Genomic DNA, 17,191 nt, shown 5'->3' with positions numbered 1-17,191 from the left:
AATATTTTCCTTGTGCATGTTCAGTTGTTCAATCGTGTCCGACTCTTCGCGACCCTATGGACGGTAACCTGACAGGTTCCTCTGTCCATGGAATTTTTCAGGCAAAAATACAGGAATGGGTTGCCGTTTCCTCCTCCAAAGGATCTTCCCCAACCCAGGAACTGAATTCACCTCTCTTGTATTGGCAGGCAGATTCTTTAGCACAAAGCCATAATATTTTCCTGAGTGTTTTAAGTCTTACATGTCCACAGACTACTGTGGTAACTAAGGGAAGGGGGTTATCATGTCTGCTTCTGGTCGTTTGTGAGATATCTAATTAAAGTGTTAGTAAACAGAGCTTAGCAATAACAGAGTATTAGTCTAGGATACCTTCTTTTCCCTTCTAGGGAAGAAGAAATCTAGCTTTTCCAAGTCATTAAAAATATATATATATATATATATTTAGTCGGGTGCCCTGGGTATTAGTTGCAGCACACGGGACTAAATCTTTGGTGTGATATCCAGACTCTTAGTTGCAACATTTGGGATCTAGTTCCCTGACCAAGGATTAAACCCCAGGCCTCCTGCATTGAGAGAGCAAAGTCTCCTGGTCTCCTGCCTGGAGGTTAATGGTGTTCATTTCAAATTACCAAGAGATGAAAAGAATGTCCATGAACTGATGACTTACCCCATAACTGGCTCTTCAGCATGTAGCCCCTTCCTCTACTTGCTTTACATTCCTCGAGCAAAACCTGGGGAGGGGTGAGCTGGTTTTTTGGGACGTGAAGCCAACTTCTCCGCAGGGTTGCCGGCTTCCTCAATAAAGCTGTTTTTCCTTTTACCCAGCAATTGTCTCTTGGTATTGAATTTTTTAATGATGTGAGATCTGCCTCATCTTCTATTGCTTTTTCTACATGGAAAATAATTCAGGACTATTTTTCAGAGTTAAGAAATGTGGTTAGATAATCACCACACCATTAAGCAACATAACATCTCATTTGACTGCAAACAAGCAAACCAAACTGGTAATGACCACACACATCATGACTGTGAGAAGAGTTTCATCTTTATTATATTTCCCTAAAAGCTACACAGCATTATCCTCTTCAATAATCTAAAATTACATACAAACATCTCAAGACAAGTTTAAAAAAATTACAGCTGAATTTCCACAATTGAATAATAAGAACTTTAGAAGTTAAAATTTATGTTTACAAAAATTAGGAGGAATAACCTACCTAGCTACAAGTAGAATCGATATATTATGTAAATATAATAGATTAAAAACACAAAAACCTCTTGAAAATGTATACAAATTTGTATTTACCTATACACAACAACTATAATATCCATCACAAAACTGTAGGAATAACATGTTTTCAAAACATGTTATTTAAAGTAGATATATAAAAATAAATACAATAATTTTATAGGCAACATTCTCAAAATAAGCCAGTGATAATGATGGCAAACTTTAAGTCATCTATCATGATGCTATGGCTCTAATTTTATATTTTAAAGTAATTCCTTCCTATTCCAAGCCCCTACATTTCACCTTCAAATGAATCTAGACTAGGGCAAATAAGTGTATAAAAATGGGGCCTCCAACATCTATCTCAGGGGAGATTTGAATTAATCTGAAAATTGGGGTGGTGCCTTAGGAAAGAAGAGAACCTGAAAAAAACCCTGATTTCTTATTGTCCCGCCAAAGATTCCTGGAAGCACACTCTGCTCCTAGGAGCATGACCGAAAACTCTCTTCAGTTCATTCTAAAAGATGCTGGGTTCTTTCCCATTATCTGCACAGAGGCTTCTCGTGTCCTTCCTTGTGGCTGTCATCAGTGTCTGGATTGACTTTCTCTTGAAAATCCGCATCTTCTCTGGGTGATCTGGAAGTGAGAGAGCTAGGGTGTTAGATTTCAAAGCGGTGACTCTCCAGATATAAAGATTATTTACGGGCATTCCTGCCGGCTCAGTAGTAAAGAATCCACCTGCCAACGCAGGGGACATGGGTTTGATCCCTGATCTGGGAAGATCCCACATGCCAAGGAGCGACTAAGCCATACGCCACAACTGCTGAAGCCCGAGCGCCCTAGAGCCTGAGCGCCACAACGAGAGAAGTGGCTGCAATGAGAAGACACACACTGCAACTAGAGAAAAGCCCTCACAGCAACAAAGAACCAGCACGGACAAAAATAAATAACTAAATAAAAGCATTACAGAAAGATTATTTACATTCTCAGTCAATTCTAACCAGAGTTTAGGCTAATTAATAATCCCGGTTTTATCTCAAACTCTCCATTCTAAACCCCAATCCTGAACCAGTGTTTTCAAGTGTGATTCTTGGACTTTGGTGACCCCGACTGCAGAAATGACTGAATACGCCTAAGGTCAGGCCCAGGAATTTGCTTTATGGCCAAGATTCTAGGTGATTCTGCTCAGGGAGTTGACACTCAGAGAATGCTGCTGTAGCCTTAACTCACCTTGGTCCTTTCGCACCACTTAAAATCTGAACTTTCAACCATCCTACAAACATTATGAAAAAGTCAACACTATGAATCATAAGACCGGATGCCTGATCCCTAACCCTAAGCCTGAATCCTAATATTTAAATAATACTTACTCCTAAACTCGGTTAGTGTTACGGTCTGAATGTTGTGTCCCCCTAAAATTCTTATGTTGAAATCATAAGCCTTAAGGTGATGGTACTGCACTTCCTGGGTGGCTCAGACCTTGAAGAATCCACCTGCAGTGCAGGAAACCCAGGTTCCACCCCTGGGTCAGGAAGATCCCCTGGAGAAGGGAATGGCTACCCACTCCAGTGTTTTTGCCTGAGAAATCCCATGGACAAAAGACCCTGGTGGGCTATAGTCCATAGGGTCTCAAAGAGTTGGACATGACAGAGAAATTAATCTACAGCAAGGTGATGATATTTGCAGGTGGGGTCTTTGAGAGGTTACTAAGTCATGGGGTAGAGTCCCCATGAATGAGATTACTGCCATTATAAAAGGACCTGTGTTTTTTGTTGTTTTTAACCCGAAGTCAGTCTGTAGTATTTTTTTTTTTTTGGCCGCACTGCACAGCTCAAGGAACTTCCCCAGTCAGGGGCTGAACTCACGTGCCCTGTATTGAAAGCACAGAGTCTTAACCACTAGACCTCCAGGGAATATCTCCAGTCTGTAGTATTTTGTTAGGGAAACTTGAATGGATTAAGACAGTTAGTTTACAACTTAAACCAAACCTTTGCTTAATTCTCTGCCCACATCTATAACTCTATTGGTCGATCGTAATAAGCCAGGCTGAAGATAGCATTCCTTAATTTTCACTGGTTCTGATAAACTCCCTTGACCATAAACTTGAGGTGGGAAGCAAGAGGGAGTAGCTGGTCCAGGAGTGGTGAGTCAGAGGAAATAACCACAGGTGATCTGGTGATAAGGAATTTGAAAGTAAATTTGGATGAAAATAAAGCTAGTCATAGTTTCTCTTTTATCATTGACCATGTAGGCTGTTCTGTCTAACATCCTATTTGTAGACATTGATTTTGTGGAAGATAAATTTTTTTTTTTTAGATAAATTCTAAGTCACTATCCCAGAGGGATGAAGGGCCACAGATGAATTAAAAAGAGGAACTCAAAACACAATATATGGAAAAAATTGGAAACTTTTGCTTTTCACAAAAAACAATATCCCATCAAGTTATTTGGACCCCATTGTTTTGGGTGAAATGATTGCAGCTAAACCCATGCCTCTGTGACAAGTAGTTTTCCATGAGGCCTGGCACCCACGGACCCCACTGTACTGTGTCTGTGTGTGGTGGTCAGGCTGTGGCCGGGAACTGAGTCAGCATCTGGCTGTATGCCCAGCTGACCTGAGTCACAGGTTGGAAGGTGATGGCAGTCCACAGTTGGAATCCTCAATGAACAACACATTATTCTGCCCACATCTACGAGGACATAGACCTACCTTTCCTCAGGCCGGTGATCTCAGGCCCTCGTGGTCCTGGGGGGCCCCCTAGGGCAAGAGGGCACGATCTCGATCCCACACCCAGAGTCTCGGGTGAATAGCTTGGATCTGGAAAGATGAACAGCCCCTTGAAATGACGGTGCCTCTCCAAATTGACCCTTCTCCTCCCCTTGTTCAGCCTCCAATTCTTTCCCCCAATCCCCATGACCCCTCCTCTCCTCACCACCCCCACTTCCAAGCCCCCACAGCCCACCCACCTTCTCACACTCTTCCTGGGTGACCCTCATCTTCCAGTTCATGGAACAGATGAATTGGAAAAGCAGTTTGTGGAACAAGGGACGCTGGGAGTGGTTCCTTCCATAGAGGAACGAAAAGATGATCTGTTTGGGGGCGTGGTGGTCCTCTTCCATCTTACTGGCCAGGTAGCTGAAAAGACATCAGGTGGCTGTCAGGAGCAGAACAGGAAGGGCTTTCGCCTGAGGTCAGCTTTCTAGAAAGGATACGGGCTGAGCATCTTCACACAACCTGTCCGGCCCTCCCCAGCATCCCCGGTCATCAAAGAGCCACTGCTGGGCGGGACCTTCAGAAGGGCATCTCTCACGCCTTGTTGATGAGGACAAAATCCCAACCTCTGTTCCTTTCCGTTGGTTTTATGTGCACACACCTGGCTCCCTAGGTTGAAGGTACATGTACAGTTCCTGAGAGCTGGAGCTGATCTGTCTACTTCTGCATTCATGCCTTTCCTACCAAATGATGTGTTTAGGGCTTGCTCTTATGTTGATGCATTAATTCAGCAGCCCTTCTTGAGTCTGTCTTCCCATCACCTCATATTCCCCAGCACATTGTTGTTGTTTAGTCATTGTGCCTGACTTTTTGTGACCCCATGGACTGTAGCCTCCAAGGCTCCTCTGTCTAGGAGATTTCCCCGGCAAGAATACTGGAGTGGGTTGCCATTTCCTTCTCCCAGGGATCTTCCTGACCCAGGGATCAAACCCAAATCTCCTGCATTGGAGGTGGATTCTTCACCACTGAACCACCGGGGAAGCCCCACCCACATAGGGTGCCCTTCATAAGGTTTCATCGAATGAGTGAAAGAATGTTTTATAGCCAAATGCAATACAGATTACCTTGGAGACTCACTATAACAAACTGTTGGAAAATGAAAAGAATTGTGCTGAAGAAAATACCAATGGGTATTTTGACAAGAACTGGATTAGTGTAACAGGATTGGGGAAAGGGGAGGTGAGAGAAGAAATTATTATAATGCAAAACATCACATTATAATAGGATTTTAAGGAAAGTGTTAGTAGGATGTAGAAGTTAGGGATCTCTTCATATTCATTGTGAAGGTTTTGGTGTTTGAACTCAATTTAAGGATAAGGTCATTTTCTTTGGATAAATGTGTATGGGAAAGATATCTGGAAAGAAAGTATATGAATATAAAATATAAAATAGAGGGAAGGGCATTTGAAGGGAACAGTGAAACAAAGGAATAAAGAATCAGGACAGTTAGCAAGTGTGATGGAGACTGTCGAGAGGGCTGACTTCCAACCCTGAACTCTGGCCTTGATTTTGGTGAGTAATTAGCCAATGAACACAGGTCAGACCTGTGTCTTTGGAAGAATATTTGGGCAAATAAAGCTGACTGGCTTGGGAGAGACTTGGAAGAAGCATCAGTGTGGAGGGTTTTATACCAGATTTGAGTTGTGTAGTGAGGACCCCAATCGTGGCCTTTTGTCGTGGGAACCCAGAAATGGAATATGGTCACACTTGGTACTGATGTGGGAAGGAGTGAGACAGAAGAATTCAAACCGGAAATGGAACTCTCAAGCCTGTTTACTTGGGGGCAGGACGGTGTCAGCTCTTTCTTCCTCTCCTTTTAGCAGGGTTTCTTTGTTTCCTTCAGTCTTTTGACTGATATTAGGGTTGTTTGTTTTGACAACAGTATAAAAAACATACTTCATATATATATACGGGTCATATATAGATATGATTATTTACTTTTATCTAGTTTGTTTCACTGTTTCTATTTCATATTCAGTCTTCCCATTTCATTTAGTTTATGTTTTCCAATTTCTCCGTATCTTTTTTTATGTTCTTTCTCAAGACTTTATCAAGCGTAGTAGAAAAGCTTTTGTATACATACATACATATAAATTATATGTATATATATCTTAGAAAACTTACAAATTTTGGCCTAACTAAAAAATTTATGACATTTTGACTATACTTGTTTGACTTAGCATGAATAGAATGCTATATTTCTAATTAAAAAAAATAAGCAACAAGAAACAAAGATTTCTGTATAGTACAGGTGTGGACACTGGCTTCCAGTCCATGGGGTCACAGAGTTGGACACGACTGAGCGACTAACACAGGGAACTATAGTCAAAATACCTTGGAATAACCTATAGTAGAAAATAATCTGAAAAGAATATGTGTATATGTATAACTGAATAAACTTGCTGTGTACCTGAAACATGGTAAGTCAACTGCACTTTAATAAAATATATATATAAAGAAAAAAAATACTTCAATTCAAAAAGAAACCACTCCACTATAATCCTGTCATTTTCACACACAGAATAAACAGTACAAATAGGTTTTTTTTTTTTTTTTAAAAAAAGATGAAAGGGACGAGCCCCATACCTCTCCCTCCACCCTCCCAGGGTGCTGAGCACTGATGGGAAGATGGAGCAAGCTACTTACAGAGCTATGAAGAAATGGATCCTCTGGTATTGCCAGGAGAAGAGGCCAGCTCGGCTGAAATAAGCGATCACCATCGCCAGGAGATACTGAGGGACAAAAAGAAAAAACAGAGAGAGGTCACATCCCAGAAGAGGAAAAACAGAGAAGGGAGTGGTATGACTTCCCAGGTGGCGCAGTGGGAAAGAACCCACCCGCCAATGCAGGGGACTCGGGCTCCATCCCCGGGTTGGGAAGATCCCCGAGAGATGGAAATGGCGACCCACTCCAGTAATCTTATCTGGGAAATGCCCTGGACAGAGGAGCCTGGTGGGCTACAGTCCGTGGGGTTGCAAAAGAGTCAGCATGTCTTAGCGACTAGACAACCACAAAGAGCGGGAGGTGGGGACGGGGTGGTGCCCCTCGGAGAAGAGCCCCCGCCCCGTGTTGGGGGAGCTTGATTATTTTGGGGGAGGAAAGGACGAAAAGTCCATGATGTTCCCAGGACAGGGGCTGTGGGTTTGAGGGCAGCCAGCACTGGGTGGTTTTTGATGAGCTGGAGCAAAAATGAGTCTCCTCTGAGCACAGTGGGGGCTTAGGTGACCACCACCAAGTGAGCTTGCCTAGGGCCCAGACCCCAGAGGACACCTCCAGGCCCCCAGAGGGAGTTGCTGACAAGGCATCAGGGTGGAGAGGGGAGTGGAAATGTGGGTTTAGCGACTACCCTCACTCCACCCCGCCCCGGGACAGGTGCTGGAGCAGAAATCCCTCTCAGTGATGACTCACCTTGTCGGATACCTTCAGGTTTCTGTCCCAGGCCAGGAATCTCTTAATGACATGATCCTCTGTGAAAAGAGGGCACGTTAGACAATAGGAACGGGGCTGCCGGGAGAACATTCCAGAGCAAAGAGGGAGAATGGTGCCCCCAGTGGGGAAATTCTGGGATGTGGCCCAGGGTCAGGGGAGGGAAGACTTTTCACTGGACAAGGAAAGGGGCTGACTTCCCTTCTAGGGGCGGCAAATGCGAGGGGCTGGTGCCCCTTCGTCATGCATGCACATACCCCTGTAGAGGCCATCAAATTATCACAATTTCTTACCCGACAGTCACGTCAGGCATGTAGATTCCAACAGCCTAGATTCAGTCAGGGCTAAGAATTCTCAGGGGTGCAGCTACCAAGTTAACCTAATCATACAGGACTATCATCTCCAAGACTGACCTCCGCTGGGCTGTGCTCAGCGGCTTCAGTCGTGCCCGACTCTGCGACCCCGTGGACTGTAGCCCACCAGGTCTGTCCATGGGATTCTCCAGGCAGGAATACTGGAGTGGGTAGCCTTTCTCTTCTCCAGGGGATCTTCCCGACCCAGGGATCGAACCTGCATCTCTTGCACTGCAGGCGGAGTCTTTAATGCTGAGCCATCAGTATCATTTCTGAGTTTAATCTAATCCTGCCTCATTCCTAAGTGCCCCTGATGAGTGATCAGTGCCGAGTCCCCCAGGGACTGGGAGCTCATCAGCTAGCAGGGAATTCTTCTCGCTCGGAAAAACGTAGTCATTGCAAGTTTTTTTTTTTTTTTCAGTTATAGAACAGGAGGTTGCGGGGCTGATGGGGAAGGGTCCTTACCAAGCATCCTGTTGAAGACCACGTGGTGTTCAGGCAGCACCACGAGCACCTGCTGTTTCTTCAGCCTTATCCTAAGCCCACTCAGCGACTTCACGATCCAGCTGTCCTGGGCCTCGTCCTCCGCCTCTGCTCCGAATGCCGCTGACCACTTCCTCTTAGAGCCGGGGCGCCAAGGCAGGGAGCTGGAGCTGGCCCAGAGGGCTAAGTAAGGAAAAGAGGCTACGATATGAAGCTTTTGTCTTTGGAATCCAACCACCGGGTTCCCCACTCCCATCCCCAACTCTCCCCATCCAGCCTCTCCAGTCTCATAGATTGTTGTCCTTTCCATCTTTCTCTGTTGATATTCATCTACCCCTCCCCCCATTTTTTTGGGCCATTTTTCCAGCTTCCGATCCTGAAAATCTTTTCTTCATGGCAGATAATTTCTCCCACTGTGTTGTTCAGTCGCCAAGTCACGTCTCTCTGTGACCCCATGGACTGTGGTCCATGACACTGCTCTGCCCGTGGGATTTCCAGGCAAGAACACAGGAGTGGACCCAAGCCTCTTGCATTGGCAGGCGAATTCTTTACCACCGACTCACCAGAGAAGCAATTTCTCCCACTCGGGGAAAAAAAAAGGAACCTTCCTTTTGTTTCCCCTCTTCCTTTCTTTCATCCTTGGATCTCAGGTCCTAACCTCCTTTCTTGCTTCCCAGGTTTTCTGTGTCTCCAGCTCCTGTCCTTTCCTCCCCAAGTCTCCGGTTTTCTGAACATCTCCTTCCTTCCATACCTTATACAGGAGCTCCTTCCTGACCTCTGTGTTAACCCCCAGAAATTCCTTCTCGTGCCCAGCTCCCTCACCTGAGGAGCCTGGGATTTCTTCACTGACGATCACCTCCATGGGGAGCCCTGAAGAGCTGGACTGGGGGCTCTGGTCCTCAAACTGGGAATTCAGGCGACAACTGGCCATGATTTCTCCCGAACTCTTCTTCCACGCAACCTAGACTCAGTTCTGTCTCAGCTCTTCTGGATCCTGGCCAAACGCAAGCGTGATGTCCCTTCTTCAAGCTGAGGATGAACTGGGAGTGGAGGACGCTCTGGGGAGATACTGGTGTCCACCTCCGCCGTCGAGCACCATAGGAGTCTGCTCTTCCAATCAGGAAGGTCAGAAGCCTCTGATGTCACTGGTCATTCCAATCTGGCAACCAGCTTGAAGAAAATCACAAGTAACGGTTTGACCGAGGTGTCCACTTCTCCCAGAGATTGAGGGGAAATTGTATTTCCTGCCACTGACCCAACTCCTGACCACTCTCCAAAGCCATCCTTCAGGCGTTGGATTCCCTGTTTATCCCTTCCCAGCAGGTTTGCCCTTTTAAAGGTACCAGTGAGTGGCATCAAACACTCAAGCTGCTGTGCGACCATTGCCAGTGTCATCTCCAAAATGTGTTCATCTTCCCAAACTGAAACTTTGTCCCCGTTAAACACTAACTCCCCATCCTCCTCCCCCAGCTCCTGGCATCCATCCTTCTACTTTCTGTCTCTGAATCTGACCCCTCTAGGGAGTTCATAGAAGTGGAATTGTATAACATTTGTCCATTTGTATCTGGCTGATTCACTTAGTGTAACATCTTCAAGGTTCAGATGTGTGGTAGCCTAAACCAAAATTTCCTTCTTAGACCCCCAAAGCCAGTGTGGATGGTACACAGTGAGCAAGAAGGAAAGAAAACCCTGGATCTGAAGATGTTCAGATGTATCCTAAGTGCAATGGGAAACCAGTGAAGGAGAGGAGCCGCGGTCCAATCTGCATCGAAAGGGAAAAAATTAATGTCACTTGCTGTATTAATGGATGGGGTGGAGGGAATTCCCTAGTGGTCCAGTGATTAGGACTCTGTGCTCTCACTGCTGAGGTCCTGGGTTCAATCCCTCGACAGGGAACTAAGACCCCACAAGATGTGAAAAAATGGGGTGGAGATTCAGTAAGAGTTGGAACTAGGGAGACCCGGATGTGGTTAGGAGTTGGGGGGTGGGTAAGTCCCGAACGGGGATGTCTGAAAAGACGGAGAGAAGTAATCAGGTTCCAGGCATCTGGAGGAAGAGCCAGCAGGTCTCATCAGGGGGTTAGATGTGGGGGAGGCCGGGGGGGCTGTAGTCCTGTGTCCTCTGTGTTCTCGTGCATGCGTATGCCTCTTCTGCACGCGTGCAGGCTAAGTCACTTTAGTTGTGTCTGACTCTCTGCACCACTATGGACTGCAACCCACCAGGCTCCTCTGTCCATGGGATTCTCCAGGCAAGAATACTGGAGTGGGTTGCCATGCCCTCCCTCCTGACCCAGGGATTGAACCCGCATCTCTTACATCTCTTGCATTGGCAGGCAGGTTCTTTACTGCTATGGCCACCTGGGAAGCCCCTTATGCCTCTACTGCTGAAACTTGTTTCCGCAGAGAAATACTAACTTTTCCTCTTAAAAGTGGAATTACTGAATTTTCCCCATGTATAAAAAAAAAGAAATATCAAATAATAAATAAATAAATGCTGTCTGTATAGATTTTTAAAATTTCCTTCCCTTTTATGGATTAATTGTATCAACATACACACTACATTTCTTTATCTATTCATCTGTCAACGAACACTTGGCTTGTTTCGCAACTTCGGCTCTGAGCCCTGCTTTTGAATTACTGTTTGGACTTTGATGAGAAGTACCTCTGTTGTTCAGGGTGTGCCCAAAGTTTTATTTTGTATTTTGATCACTTACATGTTTCTAGTTGGTCATCTAGAGTCAGAGCAGTTCATCCAAGGTGCGGAGACCGTCTCTCTGGGTTGCTCTCCATGACTTTCTGAGATGAACTAGGTCTCAGAGGCCCTGCAAACCACCTCTGAGGTCCTCCCCAGCTGCTACTGGACTGGTTCTTCTCGTGTGGGCACTTCTGGGAAAGCACTGCTGCTTGAGGACCTGTGTCCTTCTGCTGTGGACGCTCGTTCAATTGTTAGGAGGCAAATGAGTTCAGGTTTGCATTCATCAGTCTTTCTACTGTCAGTGCTGATTGGGTCTCTTCATAACAAAACAGAAATTCACTCTTTCTTCCAGTTAACAAGCTTTCAAATATTAGAAGTTTGGTTTTCTGTCTTCCTGAAAGTGTCTCTTATGAACAACAAAATACCTTGATTGTTTAATCTAATCTTCAAATCTGGATTTGCATAATCCAATCTTCCCCTGTCCACATTGCCCAATCGGGCTACAATTGTGTGGGGTCTGTTGCTATGTTGACTAAAAATGGCATAAACAACCCAGATTGAATCTGCTGCTGTAATTAAGCTCGACCTCAGGGTCTTCTGGGATGAATTCTCCTGTCTTCCCCTGCATCTTGTCTTTAGAAAATTTTAGCCTCCTTGCCCTTCTCCAAGTTCCAAAGAGTAAATCTAATCAAAGAAGTGAGAACATGCATAAAGAAAGGAAAACAGCCAAAAAGAGACAAAATAATAATAGTTTAGCCATTAAACAAAGTCAGCATCCTTTTTCCTCCTCAAGGGGTATAGATAATATTCTGGGCCAAGACCTGTGAGCTGTTTCGCAGATACTGAAAACCCCATAAGGTGGAAGAAGTCACAAGCATATAGACCGCAGACCAGTAGGAACCAGAAGGTTAATGATGTTGACTCCCGGTTGCCTCAACACCAGCCAATCAGAGGAAGGTCCACCAGCTGATCACACAGCCCCACAACCACCCCTCCCCCACTCTTCTTCCTTCACTTAAATGCTTTTTAAATTTTATATTGGAGTATAGTTGATTTATAATGTTGTCTTAGTTTCAGTTATGCATTTATGTATATCTATTCTTTTTTTCACATTATTTTCCCCTTTAGGTTAATACAGAATTTTTTTCCCTATGCTGTGCAGCTTGTGAAATTTCAGTTCTCTGACCAGGGACTGAACCTGGGCCACAGTGGTGAAAGCCTGGAATCCTAACCACTAGGCCACCAGGAAACTCTCTAGGTTATTACAGAATATTGTGTAGAGTTCCCTGTGCTATAGGTCCTTGAGGATTGTCTATTTTTTTGGCCTCACCATGTGGCATACAGAAATTGTAGTTCCCTGACCAAGGATCAAACCCACACCTCCTGCACTGGGAGTGAAGAGTCTTAACCACTGGACTACTGGGAAAGTCCCGATTGTCCATTTTATATGTCGTAGTGTGTATATGTTAACCCCAAACTCCTAATTTTTCTCTCTACCCCTCACATTTCCCCTTTGGTAACCATAAATTTGTTTTCTATGTCTGTGAGTCCATTTCGTTTTGTAAATAAGATCATTTGTATCATTTTTTAAGATTCTACACAGAAGTGATATCATATTGTATTTGTCTTTCCCTTTCTGACTTACCTGACTTAGTATTATGATATCTAGCTCCACCCATGGTGCTGCAAGTGGCATTGTTTCATTCCTTTTTAGGTTTTGTAACATTTCATTGTGTATATGTACCACATCAACTTCATCCATTCACCTGTTGATGGACACATAAGTTGCTTCCACATCTTGGCTATTGTAAATAATACTGCTGTGAACATGGAGGTGCACTTATCTTTTGAGGTATGGGTTTCTCCTGATATATGCCCAGGAGTGGGATTGCTGGATCACACAGTAGCTCTATTTTCAGTTTTTTAAGGACCTTCCACACTATTCTCCATAGTGGCTGCACCTTATATTCCTACCAACAGCCACACCCCATCTTTAAAAACTCTTCCCTGAAAATCACGGGGAGAGTTGGGGCCTATTGACCACTAGCTGCTTGGACTCCTTGCTTGTCACCTTGTTCTACTTTCCTTCCTCACGTCCCAGTGTCAGGAGACTGGCTTTACTGTGTGCATGTGAGCAGACTCAAGTTTGGTTCAGTAACAGTGTATTCAAGGGGGGAAAGCAAAACTATCACTTCTCCTCTTCTCTCTCCCTCCTGTGAATGCAGTTTAAGATAACTATACTGCAGAAATTTCAGCAGTGTGAAACGAAAGTGGTTTGTCAGTACAATCCTTTCAGCTGAGAATCACATGGAGAAAATAATAAACAGATGCCAGGACCCAGGCTCACAGATTCTAATTCCATAGCACTGAGCTAGAGCCTAATTTGAACTTTCTTGTTGACATGCTTCTGATGGAAATCTCTGGGTGGGATGAGCTGCCCAGGCTGGTGCAATTGCTGTTCAGTCCCTAAGTTGTGTCCAACTCTTTGCGACCCCAAGGACTGGAGCCCACCAGGTTCTGCTGTTCACGAGATTCTCCAGGCAAGAATACTGGAAAGGGTTGCCATTTTCTTCTCTAGCGGATCTTCCCAGATCAGAGATCCAACCCACCTCTCCTGCATTGGCAGGCAGGTTGTTTACTACTAAGCCACCAGGGAAGCCCCGCTGGTACAGTAGGAAGTCCTAAAGAAAGCACGTCACCATCAAATGAAATAAGCAGGAAGGGATGAACCGTGACCTAGACCCTAACACGGCAGGGTTGTGGCCAAGCCGTGGGTCCAGGGCCGAGCCAGCCTCTAGTCCTCCTGCCGACAGGTCCACGACAACCCCTTAAGCAGATTTGTGCTGCTGTGGATAAGCAGACCCAGGATCGGAGTTCCTGCTGAGCACCTACCTGGTACCTACCTCGTACCCACCTAGTGTATATGTAGTGAAGACACTGTCCCCTCCACCTGCAGCAGATCTTCCCCTACAGCTCTTGAAGAGACCCACTGCTGCTGACGCCTTAATTTGGATTTGCAAACTGTGGAACTGTCAGACAATTCATTTCTGTTGTTTAAGCCCACTGGTTTGGCATACTTTGTGACGCAGCCAAAAAAAAACCTGCCACAACCAGGATTTTGTTGTTGTTTGTTTGTTTATTTATTTATTTTGCTTTGTTTTTACTTTGGCTGTGCTGGGTCTTCATTGCAGCTCAAGGGGGCTTTTAGTTGTGGCACGTGGGCTGGAAGTTTGCCAGGCTCAAGCTCAGAGCACTGAACTGCACCACTGTTGATGTCATTTATGATGTTGTGGGAGTGGCAGCCATCAACATCGCAGCCCACAGACTGGGCAATCCCCAGGATCTCTTTAATGGTTTCAGAGTTCTCTAGCTAGAGATGGATGACGCATCTACCTGGCAATGTTGACCATCTCATTAAAACCAATGTTTCTACTGTGTCTAGTGTTTTTCTGCTTCTTTCTGTCTCTTGGCAGTTCCTTGAGGGCTTTAGCAGTTCCATAAGAAGTAGAAGGTACCACTCAATCTGGGCCTATCTGCTCTGAATGATCAGTTTCATTGTATCCTCAGACCCTTCCAATCGCCAGTTACCTTGGTGATGTTATCACCAACCTCTTTTGGAGACAGACCCTGGGGCCAGTCTTGGGGGCCAGGGCAGACGTGGTGCTGACCTCCCCACTATGCAACTCACTATATGACTCTGATCTCGCTGGTGTTGAACTTAGGCAGCATGGTGGAGGCAGCTGGTGTCAAATCAACCCGGATTTCTGATGACCCAAGGAAGTAGCATCTTTGCCTCCTCCAAGCCAAAAATGTTGTCAAGTTTTTTCACAGAAGACAAATTACTGTTATCTTAAACATGTATGTAATGGATTCTATCTCCTGAACTATATAAAAAGTTGAGGTTCATCTCATTTACACAAACATTAGTGGTTCCCTTGTGATGCACAACACCGTCTGCTTTTTTTTTTTTTATCAGTCCCATAGCATGCCAGATCTTAATTCCTCCAGGAGAGACTGAACCTGAGCCCCCGAGTGTTTGGAGGGCAGAGTCTTAACTACTGGCCCACCAGGGAAGTCCCACAGCCTTCTTTCATGGTTATTCAACAATAAAACTGTTTTCTTTATTTCCACATCTGGGAATAGGATTTTCTGGATTTGCAGATTTTATTTTTAATTTTACCCACACCAGCTTTTGAGAAGTAACTGGTCAAGAACACAGTTACATGATTTCACCCCCAAAATATAGTGATAAATCATTGTTCTTATGATTCCATTTTTGAAAAATGACATTTTTATCTAACATAAACAATATCCTGTTTAAAAGGTAAGATCGCAGATATCCATTTTCTTTTTTCAATTTGTATGTACCTTCTGATTTTTCTATTGTTTTTAATGCATTGATTGTGTAATCTAGAAAAGCAACAATTTCTATTCTCTGTTCCTTCCTTGGAGCAACCATATGCCCATGATTAATATTATTTTATATCATGGCTGAACATTTATTGTATCCTAGCATTTTAATGAAACATAGTATTTCAACGGTTAGAACTGGACATGAAAAAACAGACTGGTTCCAAATAGGAAAAGGAGTATGTCAAGGTTGTATATTGCCAGCCTGCTTATTTAACTTATATGCAGAGTATATCACGAAAAATGCTGGACTGGATTAAGCACAAGCTGGAATCAAGATTGCCTGGAGAAATATCAATAACCTCAGATACGCAGATGACACCAGCCTTATGGCAGAAAGTGAAGAACTAAAGAGCCTCTTGATGAAAGTGAAAGAGGAGAGTGAAAACGTTGGCTTAAAACTCAACATTCAGAAAACTAAGATCATGGCATCTGGTCCCATCACTTCATGGCAAATAGATGGGGAAACAATGGAAACAGTGAGAGACTTTATTTTGGGGGGCTCCAAAATCACTGCAGATGGTGACTGCAGCCATGAAACTAAAAAACACTTGATCCTTGGAAGAAAAGCTATGACCAACCTAGACAGCATATTAAAAAGTAGAGACATTACTTTACCAACAAAGATCGGTCTAGTCAAAGCTATGGTTTTTCCAGTGGTCATGTATGGATGTGAGAGTTGGACTATAATGAAAGCTGAGCACAGAAGAATTGATGCTTTTGAACTGTGGTGTTGGAGAAGACTCTTGAGAGTCCCTTGGACTGCAAGGATATCCAACCAGTCAATCCTAGGGAAAATCAGTCCTGAATATTTGTTGGAAAAACTGATGCTGAAGCTGAAACTCCAATACTTTCACCACCTGATGGGAAGAACTGATTCATTGGAAAAGACCCTGATGCTGGGAAAGATTGAAGGCAGGAGGAGAAGGGGACAACAGAGGATGAGATGCTGCTGCTGCTGCCGCTAAGTCGCTTCAATCATATGTGACTCTTTGTGACTCTATAGACAGGAGCCCACCAGGCTCCTCTGTCCCTAGGATTCTTCAGGCAAGAATACTGGAGTGGATTGCCATTTCCTTCTCCAGTGCATGCACGCATGCTAAGTTGCGTCAGTCGTGTCTGATTCTTTGCAAGCCTATGGATAGCAGCCCACCAGGCTCCTCTGTCCACAGGATTCTCCAGGCAGGAATACTGGAGTGGGTTGCCATTTCCTTCTCCTGAGGATGAGATGGTTGGATGGCATCACCGACTCGATGGACCTGAGTTTGAGCAATCTCCGGGAGTTGGTGATGGACAGGGAAGTCTGGCATGCTGCAGTCCGTGGGGTGGCAAAGAGTCAGACAGGACTGAGCGACTGAACTGAACTGTTAGTATTTCGGTTAAAGAAATGGCAACCCACTCCAGTATTCTTGCCTGAAGAATCCCATGGACAGTGGAGCAGGCTGCACTGCCCATGGGGTCGCAAGAGTGGGACACGACTTAGCCACTAAACCACCACCACCACCAAACAGGATAAACTCCTTCTCCTCTGGTTCGTCGGAGATCCTCAGATCTAACCTAAAATACCTCTGGGCAAGGAAAGGACCAGGGATCCAAGAGGCAATCACACAGGACCCCACCTGAGGTCATATCTTTCCTTGATCCCTTACAAGAGTGAAGACAAATGGGATGTTGATTCCCTGGTTCAGAGGGTCCATCCTCTCAGCACAACATTGCTTCACCTCCAGAGGAGGTGGAGACATTTCAGAGGTTCCCTAACTTCACGGCGCGGAGACTTCTGGGAAACAGAGTCTTGCTATTTGTCCGGGTCCCGGAGGCGGG

At 44.9% G+C, this 17,191-nt stretch overlaps 1 protein-coding gene across 1 annotated transcript; it reads right to left on the bottom strand.

The window, feature by feature from the left end:
- Positions 1–1,027: 1,027 nt before the first annotated feature.
- SPDYE4 (speedy/RINGO cell cycle regulator family member E4) lies at positions 1,028–9,417 on the bottom strand. The gene is made up of 7 exons (XM_020904365.2): positions 8,925–9,417; positions 8,249–8,480; positions 7,413–7,471; positions 6,651–6,736; positions 4,199–4,367; positions 3,942–4,049; positions 1,028–1,867 (listed from the first exon to the last, which is right to left on the bottom strand). Exons 1-6 carry the CDS (start codon positions 9,195–9,197, stop codon positions 3,990–3,992), a joined length of 879 nt encoding a protein of 292 aa, XP_020760024.1. The 5' UTR covers positions 9,198–9,417; the 3' UTR covers positions 1,028–1,867; positions 3,942–3,989.
- Between the last annotated feature and the right edge of the window lie 7,774 nt (positions 9,418–17,191).

The sequence above is a fragment of the Odocoileus virginianus genome, chromosome 33, assembly GCF_023699985.2.
Source record: "Odocoileus virginianus isolate 20LAN1187 ecotype Illinois chromosome 33, Ovbor_1.2, whole genome shotgun sequence".
In the NCBI taxonomy this organism is placed as follows: Eukaryota; Metazoa; Chordata; class Mammalia; order Artiodactyla; family Cervidae; genus Odocoileus; species Odocoileus virginianus.
The sequence above is the reverse complement of the archived record's forward strand: the minus strand, read 5'-3'. Positions and strand labels throughout refer to the sequence as shown.

Bases quoted from the DNA above. Each gene is read 5' to 3' on its own strand.
- SPDYE4 (XM_020904365.2), bottom strand. From the start codon at position 9,197: ATGGCCAGTTGTCGCCTGAATTCCCAGTTTGAGGACCAGAGCCCCCAG. The intron at 7,472-8,248 runs GTAAGGACCCTT...CTCTTTTCACAG, and splicing joins GGTCTTCAACAGGATGCTTG to AGGATCATGTCATTAAGAGA. The intron at 4,050-4,198 runs GTGGGTGGGCTG...TCATCTTTCCAG, and splicing joins CCCAGGAAGAGTGTGAGAAG to ATCCAAGCTATTCACCCGAG.